At 28.2% G+C, this 16,297-nt stretch overlaps 1 protein-coding gene across 1 annotated transcript; it reads left to right on the plus strand.

Moving 5' to 3' along the window:
* Positions 1–3,628: 3,628 nt before the first annotated feature.
* Positions 3,629–4,766, plus strand: LOC129870483 (ethylene-response factor C3-like). The gene has a single exon (XM_055945288.1). It carries the CDS (start codon positions 3,805–3,807, stop codon positions 4,714–4,716), a length of 912 nt encoding a protein of 303 aa, XP_055801263.1. The 5' UTR covers positions 3,629–3,804; the 3' UTR covers positions 4,717–4,766.
* Positions 4,767–16,297: the final 11,531 nt, after the last annotated feature.

Genomic DNA, 16,297 nt, shown 5'->3' on the forward strand with positions numbered 1-16,297 from the left:
GGTACTTACGAAGGGTCCCATAAATGTTTCAGAAAAAAATTGATCGAAAGTCATATCACCAAATAATTCATGGGCTAACACACACGAAAAATAAAAAAATCACCTAATTCCGCTTGTGCGATCTCTAAATGCTTACGGAGGATGTTTTTATGCTTACTTATAGAGGCTTTTGACCCAATATTTCAAACTCTACTTTAATCTCAGCTCAAATATATATATATATATATATATATATATATGAAACAAAAACATAGAGATGTATGATAGGGAATAAATCACATTCTCTGAATGCGATTTATGAATAAAATTTGTAGTTTTCAAAGATATACTATCTAACATAAATATTATGATACGTATCTCAATGTAACACACATGAAAATTGATTTTTTTCTGCCTAATTCTGTTAAATGTCCCCTAAATGCTAAAAAAAATTGCGTAGATCAGGGCGAGACTATACTATTGTTTCTTCCCAGGTCATTATAGACGATTTTGTATAAATTTTGTAAAAAAATTGACCAAAAATCACATCATAAAAAAAATTCATTGGCTAATGCACAGAAAAAATAAAAAAATCGTCCACTTCCTGTTGAGTGTCTTTTAAATGCTAAAAAAACTCTGTAGATCACGGTGAGGCTATAAAATCACTAATATTTTTTATGATATTTATATTGAGACTCAATCAAATTTAAATTCGCATATATCTAATTTAGACTAAATAAAATGAATTACCGACATTTTTCTTGGAGCTAAACACTTGCGTATCAAATTTAGACTAGAAAAAATCATTCGTATCTAAATGTAAATGATTGCGATGTCTTTAATTAACTTTATGAGACTAAACACTATTCAATTCAATTTAATTAGTAATATAATCAAGTGCATTCAAAAGTCGACAAATTAGTGACTTTTCGTAAAGTTATAGAATTATTATTCTTGCACGTGCTCCACCTATCTCCCCTAATGATGTTTCTTTATTTCTTCTAATTTTGAATTATAGAAGTGTTAAAAGAAGATATGGATTCAAACCAATTAAAATTTTACTCGTATTGGATGGACACATCAAAGTAACAAATCTTATCAACTTGTTATAGTTAAATAATTTAATAACACGAGAATATAGAAAAAGTAATTATAGTTAAGTGGAGAAAAAGTATATATGCAAAAAAGGATCTCTTGGTGTTGATAATCCTAGAACAAAAGTAGCAGAAAAATAGAAACTTAATGAGGTTCTTTAAATGGGTTTCTAGTTTTCCTAATCTTTTTTTTAGTATTTATATTTGAATTCGAATATGAGGAGTTTTTTTTTATGGGGTTTTAATTCGCATATGAAAGTTTTACATTCGAGACTAAAGTTTAAGACTTTTGATTAACGATGAAAAAAAAAGTACTTATCACTAGGAGATGAGCATAAATGCCCGAAAAAACAGACTAAAACAAATAAATTCGTTTCTTCAATTCTATTTTCTGAAACTTTGATATTCAATTCACTTCTTGATTTTAATATACAAATCCTTCGATTGAAATTTTAAAACATAAGTTCAAATAATTAAAAATATTGTACACTCGATACTACTGAGTACACTCTGCTACTCACTGTCTCGTTCGATTCAAAGCTATAATCAAATCGAAAAATCAAATATCCATCACTCATTTACTATATGTTTACTCTACTACAATTCTATTGGTAATTTTCTTAACTCTTTCCATGACAATTATGTTTATTGAAAAAGAAAATGACAATAGTTTATTCATTATTATTGATTGACTAGCTAGCCATATGAAAAGGATATATATGCATTTTACGGTGGAGAACAACTAATGTGTCAAAGTCATTACAAATGCTTCACTTAATCAAATTACAATAGGGTAAAAAAACTCTAAAATACTTTATATATCGGAGAAAAATGAATTCAGAATTTAAATTTTATGAGTTTTAATTTTAAGAGAAAAACATATATTAATATGTTAATAATTGAATTTGGAGAAATTTTTAATATAAATATAGTGTTTGAATTAAAATTATTGTGTTCGATTGACCATTCTAATAGATAACCTTCTAATTCTGTACGGGCATGTAGCCATTTTTAAAATTTTATGCAAGGTGGCAGTAGCTTAATTATTTGAATAATAAACGCTCTCGATTTGCTTCAAATATCTTCAATAGAATGAAAGAGACCTTTTTGTTTTGGCATATCTTTTCAAAAAAGAAACAAATTGCATATATAAGTAATAAGTGGAATTTTTATAAATAGCTTAGTCCTAAAATTTAATATATAAAAATAATTATAATTTAGGTAATTATATTTTGTAGCTGTAATTATAGTTTATATAATTCGTATATCGATTTGTATAATTCATAGATAATATACAAACAGAGTAAATATATATAAATTATGTATTTATACATTTTAAGATTTGTTCAGAACTTATACGAATCAAATATATCAATATTATAATTATATACATGCTAGGGTAAGCACATACAAATTCTGGATTTATTCAATTAGAAAATTCAAAACTTATATAAGCAAATTCTGAATTTATACAATAGGGCGTTTAATTATACAAATTCCAGATAATTATAGCTATATATATTAATTACTAAAAAAGATTAATGGCGAATAAAAATTATTTAAATTATAACTATGTATATTAATTAACTAATATATATATTCTAGTCTCTGTCATTTTCCAACGAATAAAGCGTGGAAACTTATCAACAGTTCAACATCTGATATTTTCACCAAAATATCTTAATTTAATATAATTAAATGATAAATTATTGTGAGAATGTGTATTATTTAATTGTAATTTAGTGATAGTAATAATATATACAAAGACATGTATTATATATTAATAGATCTGATATAAATATTGAGGAATAAATTAATAAAACCTACCTTCTAGATATTTCATGAGATTTTCATCTTTAAATATGAACATTTAAATGTTGCCAGTTGGAGAATATGTCAATTTAGTACAACCATGACACTAAATTCTTACCAATTAGGTGTATTGCTTCTTCTAGGGTTTAAAACCGGCCCCTACCCTATACTTTTTTTTTAGAATTTTAAAGATTATATGTATACATTGGTGATATTAAAAAAATATTTATGCAATAAAGTTATTTATTAGTTAATTATAAGTGAATTTCTTGAGAGACATAAATAAGTTATATGGTAAAAATGATAATTAATTTACTATCAATAGTTAAAATTTACTGATGATATAAAAGAATATTTATAGTTGAATTGTCATAAATAATCTTGCTATTTTTATAAGACAAGAATAAGATTGCGTTACATATCATGAACCTTCTTAAATCACACTTATGATATTACATATTAAATATGTAATTGTTATTGTTTGTTGTAAATTAAATATGTAATTGTTATTGTTTGTGGTAAAAGTATATTTACATTGTCCATGTGTAGAAGTTAAATCCTAAATTTGTATGCTTTTACAAAAGGATGAATATGACACATTTTTTATCCAATTTTATAATTTTATTTTTTTTTATGAGGAAGACTAGAGGTGTTTTGGATCAAGTCAAGTCAAGAGAGGAAGTGGGAAAAGTCTTTGAACAATATTAAAAGTGTCATGTCCACTTATATAATTGTCCAATTAATAAATAAGTTTCATAAGTTCTTGCAACAATTTAACATATTCTTATTATCTCCCCTTCCTCATCCAATGTACCATCTACATAAATCTTAGCTATCCAAGAGTTTTTGAGACTCTTGACAACCCAAACACCAATAAAAATGTCATGAAAAATATTTATCCAATTCCTCTATAATAGAAATGGAATTTTCATCCTCTAAAATTCAATATCCAAATTTCAATTCCTTCCAAGAACAATCACCATTATTACCATGGAATGAACTTTTCTTAGATGAACATTTGACTAAATATCCATGGGAATTTGACTCCATTGACCATAACGCCGATCATTATCTACCAAGAAGTTCTTCGTTCTTAGAAACTAATTCCTCGAAAGAATGTTATCCATGGAAAGTTGACTCTGTTGAGCAGAACAACGATCATTATCTACCAAGAAGTTCTTCATTCTCAGAAACTAATTCCTCGAAAGAATGTTATCCATGGAAAGTTGACTCTGTTGAGCAGAACAACGATCATTATCTACCAAGAAGTTCTTCATTCTCAGGCACTAATTCCTCGAAAGGAAGCTACCAGAAGGAACATCAACTACCAAGAAGTTCTTCATCCTCAGACAACACTGATTCCTCAAAAGGAAGCAACAACCATCATGACGTCGAAGAGGTTACATCTCATGATAACAATAACCCTACAGAATTAGAAGAAAAAAAGCACTACATAGGAGTTAGAAAGAGACCATGGGGAAAATATGCAGCAGAAATAAGAGACTCAACAAGAAATGGAATAAGAGTTTGGTTAGGGACATTTAATACTGGTGAAGAAGCTGCTTTAGCATATGACCAAGCTGCACTTTCAATGAGAGGTTCATTGGCACTTCTAAATTTTCCATTGGACAAAGTAAAAGAATCACTAGAAAATATTAAGTATATTTGTGAAGATGGAATTTCACCAGCTGCTGTTTTAAAGGCAACAAATAAAATGAGATGTGTTAAACATAAGAGAAATAGAAAGAAAAGAAAGAGGGAAAATAATGTTTTTGTATTTGAAGATTTGGGTACTGAATTGTTAGATGAACTTTTGATGAGTTCATCTTAGAATAATTCTTCTACTTGTTTGTAAAAAAATGCTCTCCTTTTTTTGTGCAATGCCTCTCTGTGTATAATTAATTATTTGGGATTCAAAATTCATCGATCGAATTAATTTGAAGCTCATTAAAGGAGAAAATTAAAGCTCCTTAACAGAGGTTTGTCCATTTTTAATGTTATTACTACGAACACGCGAGTTTCCAAGGGATGCGTGCTGGAAATGTGGAATTCTTGATGTAATGTTCGTTAGAAAAGCTTCCGATGAGCCAATTTTCCATGAGGATTCGCTTGTTTTTAATATTATTCTATATCTCTAATTTAAGATAAAAAGGATTATATTTGTTTCAGTAATGTAAAAGATGTTTATTTTTTCTTTTGTATAATCATGTGGTATCGTAGAGCCAGAATTTTAATTCAGGACGTTTAAAATTTGAAGAAGTAAACATATAAATTTATCAAAAGAAATTTGACATTTATTATACATATATAAAAAAATATTTTTTATCATTTATAAATAATATAATTTTCTACCGAATAAGATACGAATATACTTCTTAAGCAATAGGTGGCTCTGCCCGATATCAGAAAACACCGGCCCCATAGTCCAAATTCGTGTTTCATACATTTAGAGAGAGTAGAGAGAGTAAATTCTACTGAAAAAAAAATATTCTTTAAGATTCGAGCTCAAAACTCTAAAGGTCAAGAAATATATCACTGCATCTCAGTGACTAAGAGTGAAGTAATTAAATAGGTATTTTTCTCTTAAGCCACGGTAATGTCAATAAACAATTTGAAATACCTCGACTTTTTTAGAACAAGTCCGAGTCAAATAGCAATGATTCAAAGTACTTTTTTTTTACATTATAAGACACTTCTCGTATTTGAATTATCAAGATCAACAAAACCGAACTTGAATAGAACTGAACAAGATTGAGCGAACATCTCTCCACTCTCACCCCACAATATAATGACTGCTTTCATTTAATTAGGATTAAAATGTTCTAAGTTAAAATCATATTATACCTTTTAAAAATATTTCTAATTTAAAAATTGATAAAACCAAAAAAGATTAACAAGAATTAATTATTCTCAGTTGACATATTTATTTTTCTATCAAAATAACTCTATATATTTCGGTCTTGTCGAGTTTCCTCCTTTCCAGGCTGCAAAACACTGACGTGTCCTTTTTTTCTTTTTGCTTTTGTCTTAATGTTCCCGTGAATATTAAGTTATATTATATTATTATTCATAATATATATAATTTATATTAATGTAACAAGTTTTTTACGCTATCAATATAATCTGACATGTGATAGCAAAATAGTTATCTTTTTTATCAAGTTACTGATTAATGTTTAATTTAGTAGTTTGTTTAATCACCTAATAAAAATATCTTATTTTAAATATTTTTAGCCAATCAATTAAAAAATATTTTATCTCCTAATCGCCTTCAATTATACTCAATGTATAACAAATAGTACACAATAAGTGTTGTACACAATAATATACTAGTTAGTAATTCGTAGTCAACCAATATTTTAGTTATATCTACTTGCTTGACTAATTCAAATTTTGTTGTTTATGTCCCATTAAAAGGGGAATCATTTGTACAAAAATTGAGTTTGGACCTAATTGAACTCTTAAAAATTAGCTCAATAGGAAGGATTTTAATTTTTAAGATTATATAAGGATACTATCAATCTTTTTTTATGAGATGTAAGACTCTTCAATAACTCACCTCGTGATCAAGATTGGACAAAGCAAGAGTAATAATTTAATATGGAGGCTAGCATCTAGAAGAAGGGGGAGAGTTTTTTTATGATTAAAAAAAAAGGGCAGTCCGGTGCACTAAAGCTCCCGTTATGCGCAGGGTCCGGGGAAGGGCCCGATCACAAGGGTCTATTGTACGCAGCCTTACCTTGCATTTCTGTCAGAGGCTGTTTCCAGGCTTGAACCCGTGACCTCCTGATCACATGGCAACAACTTTACCAGTTACTCCAAGGCTCTGCTTCAAAGTTTTTTTATGATACCATATAAAGAAATATAAGTCAATGTTAAAACTAGTTCAAGACCACCATTCCTTTTTCATTCAATCTGAAACTCTTTAACATTGTTCTTTGCTAAAAAAAAATTAAATAGTAAATCTCAAATTCGAAACTTTTTATTATGAATAAACTAATTTCATTCATCCTACTATATTCTTTAATAATTTAATTCGTCTGTGTCATTCTTTATTCATTTGTACTATTTATTTATATTATTTATGTTCCTTCATTATCTAGTATATATCATTGTACTTCTTTGACATTTCTATGGTTGGTCTGTGAGTCATTCGTTGGGACGTTTGTACGAATTAATAATTATAATCTTATCAACAATTTTGACCTCAATTTAATAGGAACTTTACCAAAGTATATACGCAATTTTATTTTATATGTACATAATTGATCTTTCTTCAGAAAAAAATATTAATTATCTGCTACTAATGTACGCTGCCCATATTTCTAAGGCTTTTAAAAACAATATGAATGGGTCATTTATAATGATTGAAGTATTTTAAGTTTTTTTTTAAAAAAAGAATCTTCGTAGAGAAAATATATAAACTGAAATTTGTAGGGTCAAGAAAAAATTATAATTTTGTGCAGGCAAAATTGAAACAAAAAATTAAAAAAATTGGCACAATTATTCTTCTAGTTTTTTAAATCTAATATTCTTCTTGGCGTTTATAATTAAGTGCCCGTTTGGATTGACTTATTTTAGGTGTTTTTAAGCCAAAATAAATTTTAATCAGTTTTAAAGTGCTTGGGTAATGTTAAAAAGTGCTTATAAACACTTATTTTTAAGCCAAAATAAGTCAAAAGCTTTCTAACTTATGACTTTTGACTTATAAGTCATAAGCCAAAAGTCAATTCAAACATGCTCTAATTCTTCTAACGCTCCCGTACGTTAATGTGATCATAGGGGAATAGAGTGCGTGTGATGATATAGGATGACAAAATTAACTCATAAAACTATGATCCGACTATCTCGTTTAAGCTTAGGGTAGTTAATGAATTTTTGACTATTTTATTAATTCAACCAATTTTTATCCACTCAACTCTGCCCAACTAGAAGTTAGACTAATCTGAATCTAATATGTATCCCCACATAGACTTATGATTTTTTTTTATCCAAAAATATATTGTTTGACATGTTATATAATTATAATTAACAGAAAAATTGTTTGTTAGTTTTGTTTAGTAAATTAAACAAATTATAAGAAAATAAAAAATAAAATTAAAACTTGGTAAGAGTTGATCGGCTGAATTACGATGCATTATTAATTTATTTTGATTCGTCAAAATTCAGTTCAATTCGCATTTTTTACACTCCTAATATGTTGCTTAATTAACCTTTTTATTGCATTTTTGCAACTAGATTGTTTCAAGACTTGATTAGATAATAATTCCAAGTAAAAGTTGAAGTATCTAGGAGTACTATCAGACTTTATTTCCTCCATGAGTTCAGATTTTTTTTTTTGTTTTTCATTTGATATTCGTATTAAACCCTAATTAATTTGAACTTATTTAGCATAATGCTCCTTATCATAATTATTTCATACTCAAATTTTATAATCGTCAATAGTGAGTTTGAAAATGATGCTCACATTATTTTGTGTTTTTAATGAAGTTCGTTGAACATGTCCAACATAAAGCTAACATGTTATAAATTAATATATCCACATATATGGACCAAAAAATTTAAAAAGAATATCCACAATAATATACTGGTCAATTTTCAATGGTTTTAAATTTTTTTACAAAAAGAAGTTGTTGAGGTATCAGCCGACGGTAAACGACAAAGTCTAGATGTCCTCATCCTCTGTCATACAATAACCGTAATATCATATTTATTTCGATTCAAACTCATGACAATACGTATACTTTAGCTTGATAGACATTATAAATTTATCCCTTGAGATATATTACTAGAAATTAAAAGCACGAATATGATGTTTTGAACTTATAATATATTCCTTAATTTTTTAATTTCATAATTTTGATGCAAAATTTATCTAAAGTATTATGTATATCTTTTCTTTAAAAATTTATTAGTCTAAAAGCCTGATAGTTCTTCTTTATTATTTATGCACTCTCATCAATCAATCTTCTATCATAAGCATTACAAATAGTGACATGACCTAAAATGAATGAACAATCGAGTTTCTCTCCCCCCACCCCCCACCCCCAAATTTGATAATGACTTAATGAGAAGATAAAAAATAAACTTCACTTGAACCCCATAATTCCTTTTTAATAAATTGGAAAACAGTTTGTTTTTTTTAATAATAGATTTTATACTTTTTCTATTCTTCAATTTTACTTTAATGTTTCAAAACCTCATTCTGCTAGTATCAAAAAAAAAATCTGAAGTTTTGAAAGTACGAAGGTACATAAGTCCTTTTGTTTAACGTGTCAATTGTATATCATATTGCGATTAAAAACTTTAAATATTGTACTTGTTGATATAATTAATTAAATCACCAGAAAAATATCTTGTTTTTTACTTTGTTTTATCCTGCCACTTTGCTAGCCTAACAGAGTTAAGAAATTAAATTAAACTCTCCTTGGAAATTTTTCAGCCCCGAGCACAAAATATCTCACGTTAGTAGCGTTCGAGGAAAGGTTGCTTATACCCCTAAGGGGTTTTGAGTGTGATATCACTACAACAAAAGTAACTTTTATTGGTAATAAATATATATATTAACAAAGAGTGCTAAAATATTTACTGACATTAGTTAATTGTCATTAGATACAATGTTGCTATAAACTTTATTGATATTTACAAAAAGTGTTAATTACCCAATTAAACTATTGCCGCTAAAGATCATTCTTGATGAAATTTGTATGGATAATCTATGGCTAATATAATGCAAACATTAGTAATTATTTTCACAGTTCGAACCAGTAATAATACAAAGAAACAATGACAACATTGTGGACTAGAGTATTAGAAGGGTCAACCTTGTGCGCTGGGAAAAAACAGTGTACTAACTTTTAATTTTGATAGATAATCAGTTGATGTGCACATAACATAACAAATATGTCCTAAAGAATACTCAACTCTGCAAGTTGCAAAAAAATGAAATTTATAGGTCAACCTGAACTTAATGTTTTGTCATTTCATAGATGATATGTATCCACATCTTTGTGTGGGAGCAAACATTTATTAGAAAAGATTTATTAACCCTTCCTGCCCCACATCCGCATGCCCTATTGTTGTTTCCATATGTTGGGTGAGACCTAATTTTAATACAAATTGTTCTCAAATTTTTCTGGATTAGGTAGCGTATTCAATCGATTGACAAAACTTGTTTGTGTTGTTCAATTATTCATAAATTTTTTGGGACTAATAAAACGTGATATAATCTTTATTTTTTTCTATCTTGTTAACTTGTTCACAAGTTCTGTCAGATTAACAAAACTTGCATGTTTTTTGAATAGTTCAGAAGTTTTGCTAGACATACCAAATTTAGTACTATTTTCATTTTATCTATCTTGTTAGATTCTTCAAGGGTTCGACCGCGCAGATTGGCTAAATTTGCATGGGTATATTAGGATTGATAAATGCAAAGCAAAGAATGGTGTGATACACTTTCTTTCTTGCGAGTTGTAAAAAGCAAAAGGTTTTTTGATACTTGTAATTAATTACAACTGTACAAGGCAAACCGATAAATCGCACCAAACCGACAAATCGAACCAAACCGGAAAAAAAACCCGACTAGTGGTTTGGTTTGACGTGGTTAGGTGTTTGGAAAAAAAACCCGACCATTATAGGGTTGGTTTGGTTTTAACTAAAAAAAAGTCAAACCGAACCCAAATCGACCTGATTATAAATATACTACTTTTAAATTATGTTATACATAAAAATATTTATTAAAATGTAATTTATAAATATTTTTTTAAAATTTTTCATAATTTTTGTTTTCTTTCTTACATTTAGATTTGGACTTGAGAAGCCCATCTAAATAATATACAAAAAAAAGCCCATCTTATAAAGTTATATTATAAAGTTAAAACTTCAAACAATGTTCTGTCTCCATCTTATATGTTGATATTTTGTACTAGAACTCTTTTTAAGAAGCACTGCTCTGTGCTTTTTATTAGATACTATGAAAAACCCGAGAAACCTGAAAAAATCCGAAAAATCTGAAAAAATCCGAAAAACCCAAGAAAAATTGATATCGAAAAACCCGACTTTTATTGGTTTGGTTTTGTTTATAGATTTAATAACTCGATACAAATGGTTTGGTTTGGTTTGTAAAAAATCTGAATCAACCCGGTCCATGTACACCCCTACTTGTAATAGTGTATATAAGTCAAAATTAGACAAAAACTCGTTATTGGCGGAACTAGAGTTTTTCGAAATTCAAAATGTAAAAAAATAATTTAACTTAAAAAAAATCTAGTAAATTCAACATCTATTAAATATATATAAAAATTTTAATGAAATTGGACTTCACGGCCGAGATATCATGCAAACACTTGGATTGAATATCTGAACTGGGCTTGATTTCAAAATAATTGGGCCAGTAATTGGGCTTTATGAAGAGAACTAATCATTTAAGTTGGACATGGATGATGATGGGCCTCACACTTGGATCCAAGGCCAAGTTTTCGAGATATTGACACTTATATACAACTCCAACAAATATTAGCGTACACTTATATACATCTCATGAAATTATTCATAGCCACATAAATGTTTAAGATTTGTTTTTGACCATAAAAAAAAATAATCATTCTGTAAAGTCAAACGGTACCACATAAATAGAGACAGATGGACAACTCTATATACATGCAACAACTTTGAGTATATATACATGCAACTAGGGCTGTACAGGACAAACCGACAAATCGAACCAAACCGGAAAAAAAACCCGACTAGTGATTTGGTTTGACTTGGTTTGGTGTTTGAAAAAAAAACCCGACCATTATAGGGTTGGTTTGGTTTTAACTAAAAAAAAGTCAAACCGAACCCAAACCAACCCGATTATAGATATACTACTTTTAAATTATGTTATACATAAAAATATCTATTAAAACTTTTTCATAATTTTTGTTTTCTTTCTTACATTTAGATTTAGATTTGAGAAGCTTATCTAAATAATATACAAAAAAAGCTCATCTTATAAAGTTATATTATAAAGTTAAAACTTCAAACAGTATTTTGCATCCATCTTATATGTTGATATTTTGTACTAGAACTCTTTTTAAGAAGTACTGCGCTGTGCTTTTTACTAGATACTATAAAAATCCGAGAAACCCAAAAAAACCCGAAAAAATCAAAAAACCCGAAAAACTCGAGAAAAATTGATATAAAAACCCCGACTTTTATTGGTTTGGTTTGGTTTATAGATTTAATAACCCGACACAAATGGTTTGGTTTGGTTTATAAAAAATTCGAACCAACCCGGTCTATGTACCCCCAACATGCAACCATTAAGTCCGTAAATTCAATTCTATGTTCTATTATATTTGATTTTGATATGGACAACTCAACAACTTTGATAATATATAACTAATTTTCAATCCCCCACCCCCCCTCATCCTACCAAGTTGGAGAATCTAATACCAAAGAAAAGATCTATCAATTACTTCTTGAAAGGCATATACCACATAGATGTAGAGAAATATTCCACATGATTATACATAAACAATTAACCTAAAGGACAATTAATAAAAAGCAAAGCATGTGAATATACAAAAGTAAATGCACTACCTTAACTTGGTGGAATTAAGAATGTATACTCAATTAATTAATTGTATCAATGGCCTCTAATTATAGTACCTTATCTTAATTATTAACCTAGTATTATAAATTTTGGATCATTACAATTTATTTAATCTTAAAAAAAGGAAAATAAAGTTAATTAGTGGGTGCTTTATTAGGTTGTTGGAGAACCAATGAGTGTGTACTAAAATAAAATTTAATACTAGTTGACAAAAGCTTCAATTAGGTTAATTAATGTTTGAAGAGTACTTAATTGAAGATTAGTTTAAGGTTAAAGGGTTCTTGAGCCGCGTTTTAAGCGGCGCTAACGTGCATTTGTCGGTTAATTTTGGGATTAAGCCAAGATTTAATTTTAATCTATGGTTTATGTTGGATCTAAGGGAGTCACGTGCAAAATGTGTGATGGATTTGGGGGACAAATTATTTTACTTAAATTTGTTAGAATAAAGTGAAAAAAATAGAGAAAATTCATAAATAGATACAATTGAGAACATAATTACGAAGCGTAGTTACAATATGCATGTTTATGAAACGTAACTACAATTGTATTCATGCGGCAAGTATCAACTAAATCAGAGGGATATTAGCTTTATACGGCGAGTATCTGTTGTGTAAGTGCATATTGTATCCGTTGAAAATCGTGTGTAGGAAAGTTGCATCAACACATACCATATCAAAGCATGTGTGTATTATGGGCTCTCCCTCCATCCATCGAGTCAAGTAGTTCGCTATCAGAAATTTCTCCGTCGCCTAGCTCATGTCATGCTTCTTCTTTCTCCGAATCAGCTCCTAGAGTCAATCAATCCAAGATTCGCCCACAAACAATCATGAGGAAATGCTTCTTATCAAACTTATATCCCCATCTGATGATACATCGGCTTTATTAACTTCTATAACATCTTCAAGCATTAATTCGGAAAAACAGCCATAAAACTCCAAATATAACTACGTTTCATAATTTTTTGAAATTATACGTAGTTATGTATTGTAATTACAGTCTAAATATTTGTCACGTGTGAGATTACCATGAGTGTCTCATTGTTATTGATTTAACATATATAAAATTAAAGTTTAATACTAACCTAGGATATTAATAGTGTTAATTAATTATATGAGAAGGATACTTCCTATATACAAGTGTTAGTTGGACTAGTCCTAGAGATTGGTGAAAATGAAATAATGTTATGGGCTTCCTCAAAGACTGATAATTAATTAAAGACAAGACAACTAATTATGGATTACGATAAAGTAATGATATGATCATGGAAAAACGAATATAGAAAGGACGTTGCAGTTAAATTTGGTTAATTAAAAAAAGGCTTAATACATGGATATCTCTTTAAACCTATAAGTAAATGTCATTTAGATATTCAAATTATGACTCGTTGTAATAGACATTTTCATGGCCCCTTTCTTATCACCGAATCGTCATTTAATTTTGGTAGGGGTTCACGAAAAAGCTATTGGGTTGTCCGAACCCCCACTTAGCTCCGACCCTGGTTGCAATTGAGCTTTGACACATGATAAACTATTTCTATTAAATATTTTTGGTTCAAATTTTCAAAAATTTCTTTGTACATGTTCTCAAAGGCCCATTACGTAGATAAATTAATTACTTAAAATATGTGATGACCTAATTTTATTATACGAATTAGCTTCATTAAGCCGCAAAACCTCAGACCGGCTCCAATTCATGAGAATAATACATATAATTAAAGAAGATGACATATTTTATCGAGAAAACATTGAATATGTACAAGGTACATACAATAAAATTCAGATCTCATTAACTTCAAATTCTGATTTGACATTTGATTATATATACATTAAAATGAAATTTAATCTTATATATACATATATATTTTCTGAAGTTAACGATTACAGGTGCATCCCGCGGTATATAAGTTAAATCTAGTACTTTAATCTAAAAGAAAGTGATTAAAGAAGGTATAGTTCAATGTTGACACTGAACAAACTGCACTAGGCATGTGGCCTGTGTGTTTTGGTAATTAGGAAGCAGACTTTACAATTATAACTTATAAGGAAACAAAAAAAAAAACGTATTATTCTATATATTCAGTTTGCAATACTTCATGGTGAATTAATGAAACAAATAAAATTGAATGAAAAATAAAATAAAAATAAAAATAAAATATATATATTTATTGTATTATGACAGACATGGTGGACATGGTCTCCACCCCCACCCCCAAAAAATAAAAATAAAAGTCACTCAAAAATATTTTAATTATGCTCCATAGCTATAGTTTGCTAATTATATTTCGTAGATATAGTTATAGCAGCGTTTGTATAATCCATGCAACATTTATATATGTTTGTATAATTCGCTATACAATTTGTAATTTTTGTATAACGTTTGTATATTTCACTATACAATTCGATTCGTGCACATCGTTTGTATAAATTGCGCGAATTATACAAAACTCAAACTATAATTACAACTATATGTTTGCCGCGAACCATAATTAATTCGAACTATAGCTATGTTAGCTAATTAACTAGTATATATTTGTTTATCGGCCTAATTTTCCCAAATAAATAAGTAGGTAAGTGAGTGGTGACTTTATATGGATTCATCACGATGAAAGGCCATCTTCCCATTTTATTATGGTCCGAGGATGAGGGGCAGATTCATAATTTAAATTTAATATATGCATATATGATATAATTTTATTTTCTTCTTTTTTTTAATTGATCTTTTTGATTTTTTAAGAAGAAAAAATAGTAGATTATCTCTTTTTCTAGAAAAATATCTTAATGAAAACTATTTTTTAGAAAAATAAGTGATTTTGTTATTTATTTTCTGATATTTAGTAATTAAAAATTGAACATAATACATAAATATGTTTTTTAATTTGATTTCATCTGATATCTATGATCTCCAATTTTAAATATATAAAAGTAGATAATTAAAATTTAAATTAATTTTTATATATTACGTGATATCTTACGTGATAATTCACGTTATATACATTCGAATTAATTTGTATGTATCACAAAAAAGGTAGAGGAACAATTGTGGGATGTCATAGAAAAGATATTTGGAGTTTCAAGAAAAATCCAGAATAGATCATGTAGCTAAGCTAAAAGGATGAGATTCTAAGTGAAAAGAAAGCAAAAAAACAGTTAAACTATATAGTCATTCATGTCGTTAGTCCCACCAAAGATTCTCTGTCCTCTTCTACTTTATAATGGTACAATTAAAGTGTTGGAGAGGAAAGATATATACCGCGGAATCAGAATTTTTATTAAAAAAATTAAAATATAACTATGAAATATAGATAGAAGTTAATGAAATTTAATATTTAAGAAGTTAATAAAATTCAATATTTAATATATATATATATATGTGAAATAATTTTAATATTATATATATAATATAATTTTTTTTAAAAAAATTGAATGAACTCCACACGAATCCTAGCTCGTAGAGTTGTGTGGACTTCATAACTAAAGTTTTGAAATGAATATTGAAGCAGCAATAAAATTATTTTTGTGTGACTTTATAAGTCGTAGAATCATTCATTGATACTTAAGTCAAGATAAACTATCTCGATTACACTCTTTAGGATGCGATTTTCTTTTTTGGATCCTACATAAATATGTCATACTTGATACCAAGCAGTGTCATGAGACACCACTTTATGAAACTTTAAAAAAAAAATCATGCATATGCCACTACATTCCTATTGTATTTTTATATGGTTAAATTATTTGATTTTGTAGAAACACAACTGATAAATATATTATATATACCATTATTCCCCCCACCCACCCCACAAACTGACCTTGGGTTT

This window comes from Solanum dulcamara, chromosome 10 (genome assembly GCF_947179165.1).
Source record: "Solanum dulcamara chromosome 10, daSolDulc1.2, whole genome shotgun sequence".
In the NCBI taxonomy this organism is placed as follows: domain Eukaryota; kingdom Viridiplantae; phylum Streptophyta; class Magnoliopsida; order Solanales; family Solanaceae; genus Solanum; species Solanum dulcamara.

Excerpts from the sequence above, each read along its gene's own strand:
- LOC129870483 (XM_055945288.1), top strand. The coding sequence starts at position 3,805 with ATGGAATTTTCATCCTCTAAAATTCAATATCCAAATTTCAATTCCTTC.